The following is a 23,428-nucleotide window of genomic DNA, read 5'->3' on the forward strand; positions in this document are numbered from 1 at the left end:
TTTCATTAATCAAATTCGTGTTCAAGGCTTTGCCCCCTTACAACCTTATATAAAAGACTCAAAAATAGACTTCTACTCTAAAAAGGAAAGGCCTAACCCAATCCTTAACCTATTAGGTAATTTTTTTTTTTTTGGGTGAATAAAAGAATTCATTAACAAAGAAGGAAGGGCCCCCCAAAGGGGGAAATTACAAAAGCCCACGGCTAAGAAAAGCTTCAGCTAGAGGGAGCTGGAGCAGAAAAAGAAACATTAGAAAGGCCCTAGGAGACAACAATAAGTCTGTTCCTTGGGGTGTCAGAGCAAAAAGAGGGAGGGGCAGACAATAATTTGGAGGAGATTTCAAAGGAAATGGAATCCCAAATTTGTTGAAAGGAACGAGAATTGGAGGTCCATTTCCTGATATTACGCTCCATCCAAATATGGTTAAGGGCCGCACAGAAGGCCATCTTCCCCACAGTGTCGCAGATAGAGGATCCACCAAAGGTCATATCAACCCAAATCCATTCTCTAGAGAAGGTGAGAATCCTTCTTTGGGTAGGCCAGCACTTGGACAGAATACCTTTCCAGATGGCCCTGGAGGTAGGGCGATAAAAAAATAGTCTTCAATATTGCACCAACAAAGGCAGCAGGCATTGGAAACCTGGATCTGGCGCCTGTGGAGGAAAGCTAGCGTAGAAAGACAGTCGGTGAACACTCTCTAGGCAGTGAAGCAGTGGTAGGGGATGTGATGCTTGAACCAAAGGAGTTCCCTCCAGATAGCCGTCGAACCTTTGAATCGGAAAGATTCCAAGCTCCCTTGGAAGAGAATTTCTACGAGCTGTTTGCAGTCCAAGAGACACAGGCGCCCCTAGAAGGCAGTCTTCTTTGGATGGACTGAAGATCATTCCAAATAAGAGCAAGCGGCAGGGAAGAGGTAGGGGGTGCCCAATCATCCTGGTGGAGAATGTCCGCAACAAGAGCCAGCCTATGGAGACCTGTAGCATAGATCGTCCTTGGTAGGGCTGCAACAGGGTCGGGTTGGGCCGGGCTTTATAAAACCCTAGTCCAACCCTAAGTCCCCTTAGCTGGGCCCAGGCCCAACCCGACCCTGACTCAGGGCCAGAAAAATCCAACCCTGACCCGCCCTCAGGGTCGGGTCAGGCCGACCCTGATTGGCCCTAATCATGGGGAGGGGGAAAGAAATGCATGGGCTGGAATGGGCTGGGAAGAACATTATTAATTTTACATAAAATAACAATATAATAAATTATATTATAACACTTATTGTCTTCATATATAATATATTATATAAAGAAATGTGGGTGAAATTTAAAGTTTATAATGTATAAATTTTGTCAATATATATTTTATAGTATAAATTAAATCAGGGTCGGGTCGGGCCGGGCCAACCTTAGCTCGAGGCCTCAACCCTAACCCGACCCGACCCTAACTCAGGGCCAGAAATTTCTAGCCCTGACCCGCCCTCAGGGCCAAATATCTCAGCCCAAACCCTGTTCGGGCTCAGGGCGGGTCAGGGCCAACAGGGCCAAACTTGCACCCCTAGTCCTTGGGGTAACAAGATGTAGTAATATTCCCTTAGGGTGCCAATTATCCAACCAGAGGGAAGTGGAGAGGCCGTCGCCAATGTGGGAGAGGATGGAACTTTGAACAAGATGTCCAGTCTCAAGGATCTTACGCCAAACCCAAGAAGCATCAGAGGAGACAGAAGCAGTCCAAATGGAGTCTTGACGGAGAAGGCCCGAATAAACCCAATCGACCCAAATGCTCTTCTTTTTTGAGGCTATCTTCCAGATCAGCTTGATAATACCAGCCAAGTTGACATCTTTGATTCTTCTAATGCCCAGACCACCCTCCTTTTTTGGGAGGCACATTGAAGCCCATCTAATGTGGTGGAGAAACCTTGGCGAATCAGTCCCCTTCCAAAGGAAAGCAGCTAGCAGAGATTCCAAGGACTTGATGGTTGCTTACGGGAGCCCATAAATACCAGACCAGTAGATGTATGAAGCCTCTAAGACAGATCTAATAAGGACCAGCCTGCCTGCATAGGAGAGTAGCTTGTCTTTCCATAACTAAAGTCTTTTCCTTATAAGGTCCAACATGGGAGTGCAATGATGAGCAGAGAGCCTGGCTAGAATCGCCCAGATACTTCACCGGCAGATGTCCCTCATGGAATCCTGATTTCTCCAGGAACTCCCCTTTGTCTGGGTCTGGAATACCAGCAAAGAAGATAAGGGACTTGGAAGAGTTGATGCGAAGACCCGAAATCTCATGAAATTGCTGCAAACAAAGCAAGATACACTCAAGAGAGGCGATGGAGGCCTTTGAAAATATCATCAAGTCATCAGCGAAAGCAAGGTGGGTAAGCTTTAAAGCTTTGCACTTAGGCATAGGAGCAATGAGCTGTTGGCCAGTACAGGTCTGAATTTGCCTAGAGAGGACTTCCAGGTCCAAGGTAAACAAGTAAGGGGAGAGAGGACATCCCTGACGAATTCCCACAGTAGCTCCAAAGTAACCCGCCGGACTGCCATTAATTAAGACTGAGAACTTTGGGGAGGAGATGCAGTAACTAATCCAGTGAACAAAAGGCATAGGGAACCCCATCTTGAGCATAACTTGAGATATATAGTCCCACCTTAGAGAGTCAAAAGCCTTGTGAATGTCAATCTTCAAAAGGATAGAGGGGGTATGATTCTTCCTGTCAAACCCTTTGACTATATCATTGCACAGAAGAATATTGTCAGAGATGTTCCTGCCTGGAATAAAAGCTGATTGGTTGTCACTGACCAGTAAATCCACCACACTCTTGAGTCTTTTGGCTAGGATCTTAGCAATAAACTTGTAGAGAATATTGCATAAGGCAATGGGCTTGAAGTCATTCATAGCTGAAGCACCTTCCTTTTTAGGGATAAGGCAAAGAAAAGTATGATTGACTCCTTTGATTTGGCTGGGATTAAAAAAGAAGCTTTCAATGGCTGCAATGAGGTCCACCTTGATGATATCCCAGGTAGCAAGAGAAAATCCCATGCTGAAACCATCCGACCCTGGAGCTCCAGACACCTTTAAGGAGTGAAGGCTTCCAAAATCTCTTCTTCTTTGGGGATAGAGCTCAAGACATCAATGTGACTAGCAGGGATAAACTTGTTTAGCAGGTGGCTTTGCAGGGGAACATAATCCATCATGGGAGCATTGAACATACCTTTAAAGTGTTGAACAGCCAAGTCCTTTATGTCCTTTACAGTGGTGGCAAGTGAGCCATCAGTGAAAGTGAGCTGCGTGATGGAGTTTGCATTGACATTGGCCTTAACTGAGTGGTGGAAGTAAGCAGAATTTGAATCACCCAAGTCAAGCCATTTGATTCTAGATTTCTGCTTAAGGAAGCTCTCTTCCCTAGAGAGCAAAGTAGAGAGCTCAACAGTAAGGTCTTTCTCAGTTTCAGCAAGGATGGTATTGTGCATGTCAGTCTGCAGCTGAACCTGAATAGAGGCAAGTCTCTCTTTGCAATCAGCAACTTGAAGAGAGATATCACCAAAGATATTCTTATTCCAACTCTTGAGGGCCTCCTTCATATTGCAGAGCTTCCTAGAGAAAGCAATAAGGGGGGTTGTGAAGGCAAAAACAGGTTTGGACCAAGCCTCCAAAACCGTGGCCAAGAAGGAAGGGTGAGAGGGCCACATGTTAAAGTACTTGAAGGGTTTGGGGCCAAAGGAAGTGTAAGGCTGAATGGCGAGGGCTATTGGGGAGTGGTCCGAAATATCTGGGCTCTCAAAGGTGGCATGGGAGGAGGGAAAGGAAGTGAGCCAAGCTTCATTGACTAAAACCCTGTCAAGCTTGCAAGAGATGTGTTGGATGCCAGCCCTTTTGTTGCTCCAAGTTAGGGGGAAGCCCATCTAACGAAGGTCATTGACACCAATATCATCGATACAATCATTGAAATTTTCCATAGCCTCCAAATCAAGCTGGTTACCACCCTGTTTTTCAGAAGTGAATCTGATGACATTGAAGTCACCCCCCAGACCCCAAGGGAGAGACCCAATGCTGCCGGCAATGGAACGCAAATCAACCCAAAGAAGGGCCCTTTGGATGGGACAGTTGTGGGCATAGATAATAGAAAAGAAGAAGGAAGCATGGCCAAGGCAGTTCAAAAAACAGAGATGGATGAATTGGGAGGAAGAGGAAAGAAAGGAGATGGAGATTTTGGGAGGATTCCAGAGGATCCAAATACGTCCATTTGGGTGGGGGGAGTAGTTAGAAAACATGGACCAGCCAGGGGCTAAAGACTTAAGACTTTTTTTCTGAATTTTGCTCCTAGATGTGAGTTTTAAGGAGGCAGCAGAAAGCAGAGCGAGAAGCACGAAGCTTGGAGCGGACAGAAGCTTGCTTCGAGGCAGAATTTAGGCCTTGAGTATTCCAAAGGAAGCCATGGATCATTGAAAAAGAGGGAGAAGGGGCAGCGGGGACTCCAAGAGTCTAGACATAACAGAGCGGGATCTTGTTTCGCTCTGGTGCCGTCGCCTGTAGGAGCTATGGTGAGAAGAGCCTAAATTTTGGTTGCAGGAAAGCCGTTGGCTAACATTAGGAGTATCGGGTTAAGAGGATGGGCCAACAGGGTTAAGAGAAGGGACAGGAAATGGGTGGGGACCCGACCCGAAGGAACCAAAAGATGAAAGGATATTTGGCCTAGGGGCCACCAGGCCCAAGTTGTGCTGGTCCAGGCCAGACGAGGCTGCACCCGAGAGGGCCTGAGATGAAATGGTGGAATTGTCAAAAGGTATGGGGCCCAAGCTTGACTTCTCTAAAAAGCCTGACGTGGTGTTTATTTCCAAAATACCTTGAAGGCATGAAGCCTGAGGAAGAGTCGCAGCAGCAGCAACCGAAGGGAGCAAAGAGGAGTTTCAAGCTAGCAGCGATGACAGAGGGGCAATCGCAGCGTCACCAGAGGTTGAAATGGGAAGTTTAGGAGCAGGATCTTCTGACATCCGGGATCTACTGCGAGGCAAGATGTCGAATTGGAGCTTTTCGGGGCAGGCATCTTGGGTCGTAGCATCAACGTCATCTTCAGCCAAAAGTTGTTCTGTAGCGTCAGCATCATCGTCAGCCAAAAGGCTGAACCTGTTTTGAGCCAAAGGAAGAGTCCTGGAAGCCCTAATCGAGTTCTTGCTACCTGTTGCCGGCAATGACAGAGCCGTGAGATGATTCCGATGTCGTGATCTGGTTCTTCTCCTACCACGAGATCGATGTCGTTGACGAGGAAAAACCCGAAGCTCTTCACCTGCAGTCGGAGTAAGCCCATCGACGGAGACACCTACTGGAGGGGGAGGATCAGCAGGGGTCACAACTGAGGGGGAGCAGAATTTGGAATCGTATCCAAAGATTTTGCAGACAGAGCAATGAGGCGGCTTCCAGTCGTAATGGATTTCTTGCTCAAAGGAGAAATCTTCTCCTTCAACGACCTTGATGAAGGTGGGAAGAGCTTCTTGCGCAGAAACTTCCACACAGAGTCTAGCAAAAGCCAACCTATCCTTGCGTTTGGTCCTCGTGTCGGTGAACAGGGGCTTTCCCAAAACAGAGCCCAAAGAGCTCAGACCATCCGTACACCAGTAATGGAGAGGCAGGCCAGGCAGGGTAATCCAGAGAGGAATCGATGAAAGTTCCACCCGCTGGAGCTGCAATTGCCGATGCCATTGTCTGAGGAAGATTGGCTTTTTACCGACCAGCCAGGGACCTCCTTCTAAAGCATGAACCTTGTCGGAGGCAGAGGAGAACTTGAATAAGAAGAAGCCGTTATCCAAGAGAGAGACATCTAATGATCCCTGCGGTCTCCACTGTTTGGAGAGAGAAGCTTTGACGATCGAGAAAGGAGGACGAGAGCCCAGAAAGTTATCTACTAAGCTATTCTCCCAAAGCTTAGCTTCAAATTCCAGAACTTCAGAAGGGCAGAGGGCCACCTTGGTTGAGCCATCCAGAGCAGGGGCAACATAATAAAGGTGAAGTCCATCAGACGAGGAAGCAGAGGCAGGGTTGAAGAGGGATGTCTAGGGAGCAGGAGAGGAGGGTTGAGGGACAGGGGAGGAAGGACGAGGCGATGGAGAAGAAGAAGCAGGACAGTGAGAAGAGGACGGCATTGCGCCGAGAGAGGCAGTAGAGGGGAGGGGCAATTAGGCTGGCCAGGAGGGCCGACAGGATCTCAGGCGAGCTTCAAGCACTGACATGTACTTAAACTGACTAGGAAACTAAAATACTAAAAGAAATAGACTCAAAACCTGGCTGGACTTACAGAATCCTAATCCAGCCCAACTTACATCACATGACCACTTAAGTTGTCCCTTGACCACTTAAAGAAGTCACATGATTACTAATTACATAAAAATCAAAACTAAGGAATTAAAACAGCTAATCCCGTATGCCACCTAACATATTTTAGGCCCATAAAAGTGGCCTATTACATAGAAAACCCATGGAATCAAAGGCCCAACATACACATAACCCAACTCTAGACTTATTTCTAAAGAAATAAGCCCATTTTGGTGATGAATCTGCATCAACTCTCCCCAACTTGAAAAAATTCGTCCTCGAATTTTGCAGTGATGAGGGGGAAACAACATATGAGTAGCAACTTCAACCATTCCCAAACAAAAATTTGGTGATGCAGGAACATTAGGGATGAAGTCTTTAAGGCGTGGAGCTTTCTCTTTGAAGAACCATGGTGGCATAACAAACTCTATGTGTTCGATCTCTAAATCACCCGTGAATGCCCTATCCATAGAGTCTTCAATGTTAATAACCTTCTTAGACTCCAGTGCCACCTCTTCATCTTCTACTGTATCAGCCTTATCTACATTGGTTTCTTCGACATAGACCGCTTCAGTAAGATCTTTTACATGTTGATTTTCCATCTTTGAAGCTATAGGAGTGGTCTCTTTCTTTTCATCACAATTCACTGCCACTTCAGATTTATTTTCAACTTCCTTTGGCAATGAAAATATGTATTCTCTATACCTGTCTGTGTCTTCTCTGTAACCTCTGAGTCTATCCCTGTGATCTCTGGCAGGGGTGACTCTTTGTTCTCCCAATCGTTGCAACCTATCCAGGATGGCTTCAGTTGCAGCCCTTTGTTCAACAGCAAATTTCTGGAACAAGTCCAACATAGCAGCCATAGGATCTGCTGATGGATTTACTACTTGATTACCATGCTAATCCATGGCGCTGATACCAAATAATGTAGTTATAGATAGGGTAAAGCCCTACTAGAAGCCAATTAAACCAGGACCAATAACAAGGAACTAAGGGGCTGTTGGTTCTACAGTTTCAGTAAGACAGAATTGCAGTTTTAGGTCAAATCTAGGGCTTAGGTTAGGATAATGAAAGGGGGGCTTAGGGGGTATGGCTAAGCAGGTTTATAGGACCTCTAATAATGTAGGTATTATAGAGTTTTAAGTGTTTTGAAAATTCTATAAAACTGGGCAGTAAGTCAGGATCGACTATGGGTTTAGGGGAAATTAATGAAGGATGAGGGGATTAGGGTTTTGATGGACAAATATGGTTGAGCAGCGAGACCTAGAGTTTAATGGAATTAGGGTTTAATGGAATTCAAGCAAAAATAAAGAGGGATCAATTGGGGAAGGGAGTAGAGGATTAGAATAAGAGATTAATGAACAAGTTGCAGCAGAAATCCACAAGCAGTAGCTTGGACAGAAGTGAAGGATAGAACCACCTGCGAATTGAGATCCTCCCGGCCGTCACGGCGCAAGGAATCGATCGGATTCCACCAATCCCTTTCCACCTTGATAGAACCACAAGGATGCACACTCACAAGGAGCACAGGAGCAGCAACAATGGCAGCCAACAAGCAAAAGCCTTTTTCATTAATCAAATTCGTGTTCAAGGCTTTGCCCCCTTACAACCTTATATAAAAGGCTCAAAAATAGACTTCTACTCTAAAAAGGAAAGGCCTAACCCAATCCTTAACCTATTAGGTAACTTAAATTGACTAGGAAACTAAAATACTAAAAGAAATAGACTCAAAACCTAGCTGGACTTATAGAATCCTAATCCAGCCCAACTTACATCACATGACCACTTAAACAAGTCACATGATCACTTAAGTGATCACATGACCACTAATTACATAAAAGTCAAAATTAAGGAATTAAAATAGCTAATCCCGTATGCAACCTAATTACCCATAGTTTAGGCCCATAAAAGTGGCCTATTACATAGAAAACCCATGGGATCAAAGGCCCAACATACATATAACCCAACCCTAGACTTATTTCTAAAGAAATAAGCCCATTTCGGTGATGAATCTGCATCACCCCCCCAACCCCTCTCTCTCGGACAAGGTTACTTGGCTCCCCTCCCTTTAAGGGATTTTTAGCTCCAACACTGCTTGGAACTTTGTAAAACCCCATGCCCCCCATGTTCCCTAGTACAATATAGTTTGATTCAAAGGTCGCATCCCCCACCATAGCCTTAAGGTCTGGAGAACCCTTAACCCTTGCCTCCCCACCATAGTTGTCAAGGCGTTAGGCGTTCTAAGGCGTTTGAGGTCTTCCCTAAGCGCTTAGGTGCTTAGGCGGCCTAAATCGTGTTTCAATATTGTTTTTTTAATATATCAGTTATATGTGTGAAACAATCAAAACACACATTTGGTTTATATGTTCTTGAAATTGGTCATTTTCAAGTATACCATGTCTCACATTTGGTTTATACTGTTCTTAGAAAATATGATGTTATCAATACGTAATTAACCTGCTCTCGATTTAGAGAAATTTTCTTATTCTCTAAGAAATTTGATTGATCAAATGATTTTGTTTTTACATGAGACTTTTTATATTAGATAGAGCACAAAACCAGCTTTCCAACAAATCCAAGATTGCTTAAATCTGATTTGTATTGAAGGAGTTACGTTTCGGTCAGACCTTATTTGGAGTGCGCGAATGCTGTCAAAATCGCTCTAAATGAAAATATTTTTTAGATATCAAAACAAATGAATATTTTACCGCACTTTTGGTTTTTAGTAATGTTTTAGCATATTAAGATTTATGGAATTTTTAGATTTGAGAAAAACTCCAACATTACAAAGTTGAAAATTGCACCTATCGCCAAAAATCTGGTTTTTGTTCTTGAACTGGGGTGTTGACTTTTTATCCTTTTTGAATTTATTTTTTAACTATTTTTTTTCCGATTCAAACAAGGGGTATTTGCTTATTTATGAATAATATCTTAAGTAAATGAAATATCGAATATAAAAACACTTAAGTAAATGAAATATCAAATATAAAAACATTTACTTAAATGTTATTTGGCATAAATAAGTGCCAGAACCAGCTTCGATACCAATTAACCCAATGCAAGGTGCCCTACAATAAGGCAGCAGCCGCCTAGACACCTAGAAATCCACCTAACCTGGATGCCTAAGCGGCTCCTTGGTGACGCCTCGACAACTATGCTCCCCACCCATCTTTTCTCCTCCATTGCCGCATCCCTGTCTCCCCCTCCTATGTCCTATGTTGGAATGGTAATGACGATATTGACCACCTTTTTTTCTCCTGTCCCTTAGGGTCTCTTTGGTATAATTTGCATTTGTATTTATTATCTATTTTTGAAAAATCATTTGTGATAATAAATTATGGCCTACAAATAATAATCATTTGGTTACTATTTGTACAATATATTATATAATTAGAAATAGGTTTGGTATGCCTATGTGTATAATATATTATGGGAAAAAGAACTTTGAAAGGCAGTTTGGCCCTTGCACCCGAACACACAGGGATGCGAAATTACCAACCTGTCCCACATGAAAAGTGGAAATCCACCCCTGTTGATGCTTTCGCGAGCACTCCCAATAGCCCCCGCGCTGATACAGGGGTCTCACTACCTTTCAGGGAACGCTCATATATTTAACCCTAAAACTTTTATTATAATTCAGAGCATGTTTGAACAAAGGATTTCTGGTCATCCTCATCCCCCAATTCTACTCCCACTTCTCTTGGACCTTTTACAAACACATATCATGGAGTACAAAGAGAAATAATTGCCTTTTTCTTTCGGTAATAAATTTATTTTTTCAGTACCATGAGAACCTTGTGGCAAATTATATGGATGGGTGAGCAATCATACACATCGCAATTGAAAAAGAAAAACCGTCACTTGTTTGCCGCTTATACCTATGGTTTGTAGATTGTATCATTGTAATTGATTAGATGATGGGTTTTTTGAACTAATTGAGTCTCACATGTCTGCAAAACTTGGGTTTAACATGTTTCACTTGATCAACCGCACCTTATGATAACACTTAACATTGTAGCCAAATGGGGGAAGAGTCCAAATTTGGTGTTAATAATGCCATACCAGAGTTATATGAAAAATAAAAAAACACAAGTTCGTAAAAAATAGTCTTTAACAAAACCATATTAAATAGTTAAATGGAAAATAAAAAAACATAATAGACAATTTTTTTTATCATCAATCTTGATAAGCTTCTCTAATTTGATCTGCAATTTGTCTTTGATATGCTTCCCATTGTTGCTGTTGCGTACCACCTACCACATTTGCAACATTCACAACATCCTCATCGTCACTATCACTATCGCTGTCTTCGCATTTATCATCGAACGTTCCCCTTTCTGCTTTTCCAAAAAGCCAATCCGATGCCGCTTGCTTTCTAATAAAATTTTGTATGGAACTTGTGTCTTGAAATCATATGAAGGCATCATGTTCATAATGGGGAAATGCTTCTTCAAGACTCCAAATGACAGCTCAATAACGGTTCTTAAAGACGAGTGTGAAATTGAATAGCTCCTCTGCTCCTTGTGGTCTTCTACACTTAAAATCATGTTGATGATATCAAACATTCCTGAAAGGAGCCTTATACCCAAGCATATGTGTATCCAAATTCAACAAGATAGTATTTTCCTATAAAATTAAGATTAACAGTTAAATTTCAACAGGTTTGGTCACATATAAAAAGTTTATTTTAGATTACAATAATTAGAATATGAAACACACCTGGTGGCGGATGGGGGAAGTTCAAACAAGGAGTGTTGATTGTCATGTGTTGTACCCATGGTATTCAATTGTCATGTGTTGTACACTTGTACCCTCCCAACCAGCCCAAAGGAAGGTGAAGCACATATCAAATGAACATACAACACACATTTTGGGTAACTTCATTTTTTCTACTGGATCTGTATGGCACTTGTTTTGCAAGTGGAATTGATGCGCCTACGTGTGTTCCATCTATTGCACCAATGCAATTGGCAAGGAATAGATAATATTTCCGACTAGATTTGATCTGAAGTGGTGTCTCTTCAAAGAATGGATAATATTTCCGATCAGAAGAGAAAGAAAGATTGTTGCTTTAACTATTGCCAGCATGAACAGCAAAGATAAAATAAGGAATGGATAATATTTCCGATCACGATTAGTTTTGATGGTGGATGAAAATGTGGGATGGTAGGTCAGTGTTTTGGTGGAGTGTTTGACAAAGAAATGGTGAAAACGAACAGACTCAGGGCTTTAAACTACTACAATAGAATTACTTGGTATTATAGTAATACCAAGCTCAACAGCCAATCATTTCATAACAGTCTCCTATGTCCTAGAATCTGTTTATACCATTTCACACTCACTCTCCAACATCTATTCGATAATGAAAAGCAGAGAAGCTAATAAGACCCACAGAACCATTAAATGACTACATAAAAGAGGATTGGTGAGGGAGAAAATGAGGCTGGAAAAATAGTGAAAAAAAAAAAGAGCTATCAAAAACTGAAAAAAATAAGAAAGTCTAAAAACCAATGAATTTTTCAGTACCTATATGATGACAGAAACAGACCTCTTAAGTTATTAGTGAGTGAATTGAATGACTCTAAGCCACAAATCTAGGATTTAAAGGAGAAACATATAGGCCAGATCCAATCCAGAAACATTAATTTTAGCACAAAAGTAGCTACATTTTATCATACTGCAACATTAGCAATCAATTTTGATACATTAACTGATATTGAAGAGAAGCCGAATTATTTTCTATAAGCTTCAGGTGATTTTGCTTTATTTTACTGTCTTTTCAGAATTATTCTGTTCTTGCCCTTACTTTGCTTTCTTTCATTCTCAATTCTCATCCCCCTCTCTCCAAAATTGATGGTGTCTGTCCAATTTATTAGGAAAAGAAGGGATGTTTGCATGAGGGACCCCATCCTCATCACACATGACAACAACATAAAATGTAGTCCCTTTCAGTCCTGCACTTCCTTTAACAAATGATCCAAATGGGACCCTTTTATTTTCTCTGTAATCAAGCAATCAAACAAACAAACAGGTGGTGTGTAATGTGTATATAAGTGTTTGGTAGTGTGAACTGTGGATACCTCAAAATTTCACTCGTTGAAGAAGGAACCAATCATAACTCTTCTTAATCACATAAGTATTAATTGGGAAGTGAAGTAGTTTTGGAAAGATATAATAATTAGCTCTTAGATGGAGACCCTCATGCCTCAGTCCTTAAAAAGTACTCCTGATTTAGTAAAGAAACTAGTAAACAGATCAATGATTAATAACTAACATGTCAAACAAGTTTTAGAAACAACCGTTCATTATTAGCTCAAATGACCTGTTTCAACAAAGAAACAACTGATCTCTCACTCATCAATCAGTAGAATTAGACAACTAAATAGGTTTGGACATGACCAACTTACTGAAATGACAATATACAGTTCATACTTGTCCAAGCTTCTCCAGAACATGGTTCGACAGAACACATTGGGAATTTGGGACCACTAGCAAGTATAATGATGGAGGGAAAATGCTTTAGAAAACGAAATACAGAACAAGGTTCGATATATATATATATATACAGAAAGAGAGAGAGAGAGAGATTTCACCTTCAGTCAGGTTCACGAGCAAGCGAGAAGGCTTTCACCTTCATGAGCGAGTGAGCGCGCGCGAGAGAGAGAATAGGGTTTCAGCGGTGAGAATTTGCAAAAGTATAAAAAATAGTGAATTTACCTATTTACCCCCTGGTTTGGAGCAGTTTCAACACGTGCTCATTAAAAGTAGCACATAAATCACAATAAGCTATTTTTTTATTTTTTATTTATTCTAATTTATAATAAATACAAATAAGTATTATAAATCATACCAAACACCTACAAAAATAGAAATGTCAGATAAATACAAATACAAATATACCAAAGAGACCCTTGGCCCACACTATTTGGAAGAAAGCCTTACACTTCATTTGGCCCCGTAGTAGGAGACCTCTTCCCTTTGCCAGGGAGTAGCTTCAGTTGGCGGGCAATACGATCTGTGATACCGTCGGCAAACTTGTGTTTGGGGCTGTTATATCTCACATTTGGATGGAGTGGAATCTCCGTAGATGGACCTCCAACTCTCGTTCTATTGACATGATTTGGAAAGCCATCTTCTTTGATGTTAGTTCCAAGCTCCACATGCTCCCTCATAGATCTCTTGTTGACACCCCAAGGAACAAACATATTGTTGTATCCTGGGATTTAGATACATCTCTTTTTCAGTCTCATAGCTCGTCTTCTTAAGGCTTGAGGCTTGTATAGTTCCCCCCCCCCCTCCTTATTTCTGGGGTTTTTGGTAATGATATTTATTCACCCAAAAAAAAAAATTCTAGCTGTTAAAGTTGGTTTAGATATGATGGTTTTAACTTTTCAGCAAGATAAATCTATTCATTTTTTTGGATAAATTAACCTTTATTCATCCTTCTTCTTTGCACAACTTATTTAGCTGCCAATTCCTCATAACACAAACCCATCCAATGTGAGATTTTAAAGTCATATATATATATATATATATTTTCCTTTTCCCTGCAGAAAACATATATGAGCAAACCAGAGGCCCAGAAAACACCCGCACCGGGGCTTGCATACTTCCACATTCCATTGCCAGAATATGCAAGTTTTGACTCTACAAACTTCACCGGTGTGAAACAGGAAGGAATTAGCTCAGCTTCAGTAAACTCAGGATTCTTTGCAACCATGGTAGAATCAGGGGATGTGAAGGCAGTATTCACAGGCCATGATCACGTCAATGACTTCTGTGGAGAGCTAATAGGTTTACAACTTTGTTATGCTGGAGGATTTGGATACCATGCATACGGGAAGGCTGGCTGGGCAAGAAGAGCAAGGATGGTGTTAGCAACTCTGGAAAAAACAGACGATGGGGGTTGGGGAGGGGTGAAGTCTATCAGAACATGGAAGCGACTTGATGACCAACACCTTAGTGCCATAGATGCTCAGATCCTCTGGAGTAAGAGCTCTTCTGGTAAGCTTATCTCAAGGTATCTTTGCATTCTTTGACATGGATACTTGTGTTGTTTGTGTAGATCTTACACTTACTGGTTGTATAATTAACAATAGTTAAAAAACAGAAAAAGGAGGGGGGGGGGGAGAATATCAAGGTCACAAGGGGTTTGATCTTCTCTAATATAACAAGACACATTTCTACCCTTCACCATATTTTGTATACAGAATTAGTGATAGGGGCAGATATGTCATTTTGTATTCTCCATCTACTTCCACGACTTCTCTCCTTCCCCAACTCTCCCCCGACTTTCAATCTTTCTACGCTATGAGCCTGTGCATGACTCCTTTCCGTCGCAACTCTTCTCCAATAATTTTCAAGCACAACTCCTCTCCTTCCCCCTACGATTTTGAGCCCTCTGGTACAAGCCTACGCAACCCCAACTCTTTTGATTTTCCATCCTTTTCTATTACAAGCATCGCATTCCGTGTTTCTTGACTTTGGCTGAGGTTGCAACGACAATGACAACGACTGCAACAGTAGTGGTTGTAGTGTAGTGTCATCCCTCGAATCTGTCTCCTTGTTTCTACCTCCATCAATGTCTCTTCTTTTCTTGGTCTCCATCAACCTCTGCAAACTCCTTCGACTCCAGTGAATATATTGACAATTGGGTTTCAACAATCCCCAAATTTCAGGTTTGGATTCACATATCAAGGCTTAGGATTTCAATGTTTTAAGATCTAGGGTTTAAGGTTAATGATTTTTCTATTTCATGGTGTTATCAGATAACGTTTCTAGCAACTCCCCCAGAGGAGAAGGAGATGACCTTTTAAATATTTGACGAATAGGTGGGTATAGATGAGAGAAGGCTTGAAAATAAATAGTCTGGATTTGTTTGTTTGTTTGTGACCCCAATATTGACCCTAAAATTAAAGAATATACAAATTGGATGACACATTATATGGGTCCATATTTATTATTCGTCCCCAGGAATATCCTTGGTGAGAAATAGGGCTGACAATGGGCTTGGCCATGTTGTGCTTGTTATAGGCTTATAGCCCAATGGTAACATAAGCCAGCGAGGCATAGTTTGATCCCATCATTCAGGCTGGCAAGTGCCATCCGCTGAGAAATGGCAACGTCAATGGAAAGTGTTTTTTGCCTGTAGCATGGGTCCATGGCTGGACCATACCACATGAAATATTTAAAATTCCGTAATTAGAATTTATTTCTTTTCCACTTTTGGTTCCAATGGTAATGCATGCCAATTGCCAAGTGTTCTATGTCATAACCTACTTAAGCATAATGGCAGAGTAATAGCAGGGCCCACTGATTTGTGACCCCTAAAATGTTGAGTCCTGACCCAAAGCACATGGAACTCATGAAGACATATAATGCTGAAGGGCAGGATTTTTACATCTTGAGTGCTCAGAACTTGTTATCATGCATTAGCCTGCATATGGATAGAGACATGGTTTAAGGCATTGCACTGTATCATATCGTGTCCGCTGATACGTATCGATATCACAAGGTATTGATACGATACGGTCACATAAGTATCTTTTTTTTTTTTCAAAAATATTATGTATCGATAAGTATCGCACTGTATCGACTCAATACGGTACGATACTATCGATACGTACCGATACGTTAATTAAAGGGTTTGGGGAAAAAAATAAAGTATTGGTACGTATCGTTAAGGTGTCGGTCGATATGGATTGATACTATGCAATACCGTCGATACTCTGCAATATGGCTCGATACAGCCATTAAAACCTCCGTGTGCACATTCCAGAACTCAAAAATGAGTTTTGAAGGTGGAAATACCCACCAGAAACTCCAAATCCTTGCTCTCAACCTATTTTTTTCCAATTTTTTTTTTTAACTTGGGGTTAAAATTCAAGCATCAATTACAACTTAGATTCAACCAACAAACAATATTTTCGATCATTTAAGTGGCTGAAATCATATATTGAAGCAGAAGTTCTCAGAAAAGGTCGGTTTTCATAGAACTTGTTATTTTTGGTTAAATCATATTTTGTAGATCCTTTTTTTTTTTTTTTTTTTCTGTAAATCCAATGATTTAGGTAAAAATTAGTAAATAATAGCATCAAAATACATCTATTGCAAGGATTTGTACTCGGATTCATGAAATTTCACTCAAAAACAAAAACTGTTCTTCATGTTGCACAAAATAGTCCTAGTCGCTCCTATTCCTGAAGACCCTTCCAGATTTGAGTTTGAACCACCCCGACACTCTTCATGACAATAGACTATTATTACATGTAAGGAACCTCATCTTTTATAACCATTTCACTTGAACACACTTGGCTTGTCATACATTGTTCTCCATTTTAGTATTTATGCATGATACATATTATATATTGTTTATTTATACGTTTTTTTTGGTTCCAAAAGTGTATTTCCTTGCATATCTTTAGTATATCTCTGTTATGATACGTCTCTTACAATTGCCCCGTCGATATGATCCGCAATACCGATACTTAATCCTTGGATATAGATGATGCTTCAAGTAATGAGATTGTTCTTGAAGTAATGAGATTGTTCTTGAAGCAAAAAGTAGTATAAACTTGTTTTTTAAGTATGTGTGGAATGAAACTATTGATGAGTAGAAATAAATTGTTTATCGGGGAAAATCATAGACACTCAAATGCTTTGGCAGTCAAAGACAGTACCATTTCATGGTTAATAGTAAATTGAGCTTGTCAGTATCCTAGGGATAGAAGCTCTTTTTATTGAACTTTTAGTATGGCATCAAGTTCTTTCTTCATTTTATTGGCTTTCCAGACCCACTGTGTTGATGGTTTCATTATTGATGCGTATTAGAAGAGTTCATGTAAGTAGTGCTAATGGGCGAATGCATATACACAACTAGATTTGGCTGGAGGGTTTGGACTGCGAAGATCATCCTCAGAGTGATTTTCTCCTATGAATTCGATAGTTTCAGTCTATAATCTCTCTTCTCTCATGCCTCTCTAGTTGTTTATTCACATACTCAATATTTGTATTCTGTGAGTACAACAACAACAACTCAGCCTTATCCCAACTAAATGGGGTCGGCTACATGGATCCTTGCTCTCCAATCAGCTCTATTTGTGGTTATACTTGATAACAGGCCTAAGCAATGCATGTCTGTTGAAGAATGTCCAAATTCAATGTATCTTGTATTATTAAGGTAAGTGCTTGTAATAGAAGTGGTTAATAGTTCGTGGATGTAATTAATGTAATGTAATTGAGGGTGTGTCAGTTCTAGGATATTTCCTATAAATAAAGCAAGTGGCCTCTATCATTTGATAAGCCTATACCACTCAAAGTACTCTCTTCAACTTGGTAATCAGAGCATTCGGCTCTAGGGTTCGGCAGTCAGTCTCCTACTGCGCCTACAACGGAGTTTTACTCCCTGCACCATTTCGAGTTCTTGAGGGACTGTGCTCCCTTCGTCTGCCACCAGCCGAAAATCTTTTTTTCCTTTCTTTTCTTTTACGGGTGGACCCTCCTCCATGTGTGAGAAAAAAAAAACACGGAGAATCTTTTGTCATGGTCCCCGTCTGTCCCGTGAGAGAACCAAAAAAAAAAAAAGTCTTTTCTTGTTTTTTTTTAATCTTCTTACTTCGTCCCTGACGAAGCCACCAAAGCCTCGCCAGGACCTACCGGAGCTCCTGCTCCCTCCGGCGACCTCACCTAACGCTACCAGGGGTCCTTGTTCCTTCGCCAAGATCAAGAAAACACCTGTGCCTTTTTTGGTCTCTGCGATCAGCAACAAGGTACTAAAACTTGGAACTCGACCCTGGGAAAAACCGAGATCTCGGTTGAGTTGGTGCATTTTTTTTTTCAACTTGAAACTTCAACTTGGTGGGTTTTAGACCTAGTTTGGGTCTGAAACTTGATATTCAGCCTATTTTAGGCCATTTTAACACAATGACATTATCAAATTTTGCAAAAACAAAGTCCAAATAGGAGTTTTACTTCGGACCCTAAGTTGGTAGGCGACGACGTACTAAAATACCCTACTCTACACATAATTTAAAAATAAAAAGCAAGCAAAACATTCAATTAATAGCTAAACAACTTAAATAAGAAATAGAAATGTTAAAGTGATACATCAAACTGTTTAACAATGTTACAAGTTACAACTATCATCACATAACCTGAGTTTGAATCAATTATTCAGTCCCCAGTAGTGCCACATAGTCTTCCCATGACATAGTGTTGCTGCATTGTTGCATATAGTGCTCCGCAACAAACATATAAGAGTTTAATCCTTCAAATTTGAGATGAATCTTGAAGATGTGTAGCTGAATCCTTCAAATGTGCAGCTGAATCAACTCTCCCGCAGGTTACAACTTCAAATCCAAAGCTAAAATGAGCCCCAACCTTCAAATGGGGAAGAAAACAGCTTTTGGACAAAACTCAATCGATTTCTATCGAGTTAGGTGACTTTCAAAGAGGTAGATGGGTCGAGATCTCGGGTTACCCGATCTCGACCGAGAAAGTGTAATTTTTTAACTCGTATACCAACTCGACTCGACTTCTCAAAAAAACAAGATCTCACGAGTTCTCAAACTATGATCAGCAATACCTGCGCCCCTGCCTGTGCCATTTCTGGTCCCTGCACCCCCATCGGCACCCTCCACTCCGGCATCTTTTTTAGGGCTTTCTCAAGCCTCCTGGTTCTTTGCGACATCTCAACTATATTGCTGAAGGAAGACACTTTTTTCAGCAATTTTTTATCTGGCACCAGCGCATCTTTGGAGGTATTTCTCAAGTACAAATTGTTTTCCTACTACACTGTTATTGCATTCCCTATGGCTTTATCGGAAGAAAGTGAGGTTTCAAATGCCACCAATTTTGTTTTGTCCAACCATCCAACTCTTCCTATTGGACCTATCAAGCTCAATGGTACCAATTACCTTACCTGGTCTCATGCGTGCCATCTTACACTTCGTGAGAATGGTTTAGAGGGATATTTAACAGGGGACATTCTCAAACCTGAAGATCCTAAGGCTGGCCATACTTGGACTATGCATGATGCAATTGTTATCAGTTTTTTAATCCACTCCATGGATCCTGTGATTAGCTCGAATTATGTTCTCTTGGACTCGGCCCAAGAGGTATGGACTGCTTCCTGTCAAACTTATGCTGAGACCAATAATTATGCCCAAGTTTATGGGCTGCAACAACGGGTTCGGGAAACTACTCAAAAGGATATGACTCTGTCTGCATATTATTCTGCCCTGGCCAATTTATGGCAGCAAATTGATTTTTACCATCCTGTCTCCATGCTTTGTACTGCTGACTTTGAGACATTCCAAAAGGAAAGGGAAATTGAGCGAGTGTATGTGTTTCTTGCTGGACTTCGTTTGACTTATGATCAGATTTGTGTCCGACTTCTTGGGCGCGATAAGTTTCCTACGCTACTTGAAGCATATAATATGGTTCTCAATGAAGAAGATCGTCGTGCTACCATGATTCATGATTCTGCACCTCACTCGGCATTAGCAACTCTTCCCCTCCTAGTGTCAACAGCTCGATGGATACTCCCAAAACTCCTCTTTTGGGAAACTACGGTCAAACGTAATTATTGTGGCCGCCTCCGTCATACTCGAGAAACTTGCTAGAAGCTTCTTGGTCGACCAAAGGGGGGTCGTAATCCTAAGCAAGGGTCTTCCCGTACACAGGCACACTTGGCAGAAGCCACTGATGGTTCTCCCACTGATGCCTCTTCCTTCTCCCTGGAAGAAATGAATGCTCTCAGGAAAATGATGTCACAGCATGGCTCCACGTCTTCCAACATGGCAACTCCCGCTGCTCCTACCTCCCACCTTACTTAGACAGGTATATTTTATGTTTCCTCTCCTCCAAGACTTTCCTGGCTTCTTCATACCGGGGCCACTGACCATATGGCCAGCTCCTAGGAGCTTTTTTGTTCCTATTTACCCTACTTTGGTAAGGGTAAGGTGCTGGTCGCCAATGGCTCTTTTTTCTACAATCTCTGGTAAAGGAACCATCTCCTGGTCTCCTTCCTTGTAACTTTCCTCTGTTCTTTATGTTCCAAAATTATGTGCTAATCTACTTTCCATACATAAACTAACAGTTGATCTTAACTATTGTGCTCACTTCTATCCTACCCATTGTGACTTTCAGGATCTGGCAACAGGTGCAAAGATTGGATATGGTAGAGTTTGGGATGGCCTTTACTACCTTGATTCTGACTTCGGGACTCCTGCAGCTCATAGTACTCACTCTAATGACTCCCTCACTTTGCTTCATCAATGGCATCGTCGTCTTGGTCACCCTTCTTTTTGAGTTTGTCATTTATTTCCTGCCTTGACTAAAAATTGTATTGAGGACCATTTTGTTTGTAATGTTTGTGAACTTGCCAAACATACCCGTTCCTCTTATTTTCCTAGTGATAATAGTTTTGTTCCTTTTTCTATTATTCACTCTGATCTCTGGGGACCTTCTAAAATTATTGCAAGGGGAGGGCATCGTTGGTTCATTACTTTTATTGACAATTGCACGCGTGATAATAGAACTGAGTATATGGATGGCTCCTTCTTACAATACCTACACTCTCATGGGATTCTATCCCAAACCTCCTGTGTGTGTACTTCTGAATAAAATGGCATCCCTGAGCGGAAAAATAGACATCTCTTAGAGGTGATTCGGGCAATTCTGTTCACTACCAATGTTCCCAAATCCTATTGGATTGATACGGTTCTGGTTGCGGCATTCCTCATCAATCGGATCCCCTCCCGTGTTCTCGGCTTCTAAACCCCCATCAGTCTTCTACCCGATCCTTCGGTTGCTTGTCACCTTCCCCCTCGAATTTTCGGTTGTGTATGTTTTGCCCATAACTCTTCTCCTTCTCAGTCTAAACTAGACCCTCGGGCTCTTCGATGCATCTTCTTGGGTTATTCCACCACTCAGAAGGGTTATCTGTGTTATCATCCCTCTTCCTGCCGTCTCCTCACCTCTATGGATGTTACCTTTCTTGAGCATGTTCCCTATTATCAGTCATCTCTTCAGGGGGAGACTCTAGAGGAAGAGATTCCTTCCCTCATGATTGATACCTCCCATCTTCAGGGGGAGCCTCACTATACAAAGATTTCTTGCCTCATGATTGATTCCTCCAATCTTCAGGGGGAGCCTCACTATACAGGGAGTCCTACTACAGCAGAGAATCTTACTACGGCAAAAGCTGAACCAACACAACTGATCAATTACTAGAGGAAAAAAGCCGCTTCATCTCTACCTATCCCATCTAAGCTCTCGGAACCAGGTCCATCACCAGGTATTCTTTCTTCTGATGATCTTCCTATTGCTAAAAGGAAGGGGGTTAAATCGTGTACTCAGCACCCTATTTCTAGTTTTGTATCTTGTGATGCCTTGACCCCTTCCTATCATGCCTTTGTTTCTACTTTGTCCTCTGTTTTCATTCCCCCAAGACTGGAAAACTGCCCTCGACTCACCTCAGTGGAAGGATGCTATGTTGAAAGAAATGCAGGCTCTAAAAGACAGTGGAACATGGGAGCTTGTCCATCGTCCTACATGGAAGAAATCAGTTGGTTGCAAATGGGTACTCACTATCAAACAGAAGGCTGATGGGACAATTGAAAGATATAAGACAAGATTAGTTGCTAAGGGGTTCACTCAAACCTATGTGATAGACTATCAGGAAACATTTGCTCCTGTTGCAAAGATGAACTGTGTTCGAGCTCTTCTCTCTTGTGTTGCCAACCTTGGATTGGATCTCCAGCAGCTTGATGTAAAAAATGCCTTCCTAAATGGTGACCTTGAAGAGGAAGTATACATGGACATTCCTACTGGTTTTTCTTCTCCAGTTACAGAAGGTCCAGTCTGCAGATTGAGAAAGTCCCTTTATGGTCTTAAACAATCACCAAGAGCTTGGTTCAAGAGATATCAGAAAGCAATGATAAAGTTTGGATATAAACAAAGTCATGCTGATCACACCTTGTTTATCAGGCATGAAGGGAACAAAGTCACTACTCTTATTGTCTATGTGGACAATATTGTTATAACAAGAGATGATAAGGACGAGATCACCAGAATCAAAGCCCAGTTATCCTCTGAATTCGAGACCAAAGACTTGGGACCTCTTAGGTATTTCCTTGGAATTGAAGTTGCCCGCTTAGATAAAGGGATCTTCATTTGTCAAAGGAAATATGTTCTTAATCTTCTCAGCAAAACAGGGATGTTAGGATGTAAGCCTGTAGAATCCCCTATCGAGAGCAACCATCACTTGAGTTCCACAGAAGGGGAACCAGTTGACAAAGAAAGATATCAGTGTCTGGTATGAAGACTGATATATCTTTCACATACCAGGCCAGATATTGCATAGGTTGTAGGTGTTGTAAGTCATTTCCTTCATGCTCCTCAAAACGGTCATCTTGAAGCAGTTTTTAGAATTCTGAGATACTTGAAATCTGCACCAAGAAAGGGTATCCGATTCTCCAATAATGGAAATTTGAAACTTGAATGCTTTACTGATGCTGATTGGGCAGGTGCTATTGATGATCGTTGCTCCACTACGGGATGTTGTACATTCCTGTGGAAATCTGGTTACTTGGCGCAGCAAGAAGCAAGCAGTAGTGTCTAGATCGAGTGCAGAAGCAGAATATCAAGCTATGGCTCAAGGAGTTTGTGAACTCATCTGGCTCAAGAAGCTTATGGAAGATATGGGTGTTACTTCTATTGATCCTATGAGACTCTACTGTGACAACAAAGCTGCAATCAGCATTGCCCATACTCCTGTGCAGCATGACAAAACCAAACATATTGGGATTGACCGGCATTTCATAAAGGAGAAGCTTGAACAAGGTTCTATCTGTACTCCCTTTGTCACATTAGAAAATCAGCTTGCAGATGCCTTTACCAAAGGATTGGGATCCAAGGTTTTTCATCCTTTCATATTCAAGTTGGGCATGAGAAATATCTATGCTCCAACTTGAGGGGGAGTGTTGAAGGATGTCCAAATTCAATGGATCTTGTATTATTAATGTAAGTGGTTGTAATAGAAGTGGTTAATAGTTAGTGGATGTAATTAATGTAATGGAATTGAGGGTGTGTCAGTTGTAGGATATTTCCTATAAATAAAGCAAGTGGCCTCTAT

At 41.4% G+C, this 23,428-nt stretch overlaps 1 protein-coding gene across 1 annotated transcript in view; it reads left to right on the plus strand.

The window, feature by feature from the left end:
- LOC122664604 (probable inactive purple acid phosphatase 29) overlaps positions 1-23,428 on the plus strand; it is a 36,428-nt gene that overhangs the window by 8,489 nt on the left and 4,511 nt on the right. Inside the window, exon 3 of the mRNA XM_043860495.1 lies at positions 13,845-14,295. Coding sequence (XP_043716430.1) covers positions 13,845-14,295 — 451 coding nt within the window. The remainder of the gene's footprint in view (positions 1-13,844; positions 14,296-23,428) is intronic.

This window comes from Telopea speciosissima, chromosome 6 (genome assembly GCF_018873765.1).
Source record: "Telopea speciosissima isolate NSW1024214 ecotype Mountain lineage chromosome 6, Tspe_v1, whole genome shotgun sequence".
NCBI classification, from domain to species: domain Eukaryota; kingdom Viridiplantae; phylum Streptophyta; class Magnoliopsida; order Proteales; family Proteaceae; genus Telopea; species Telopea speciosissima.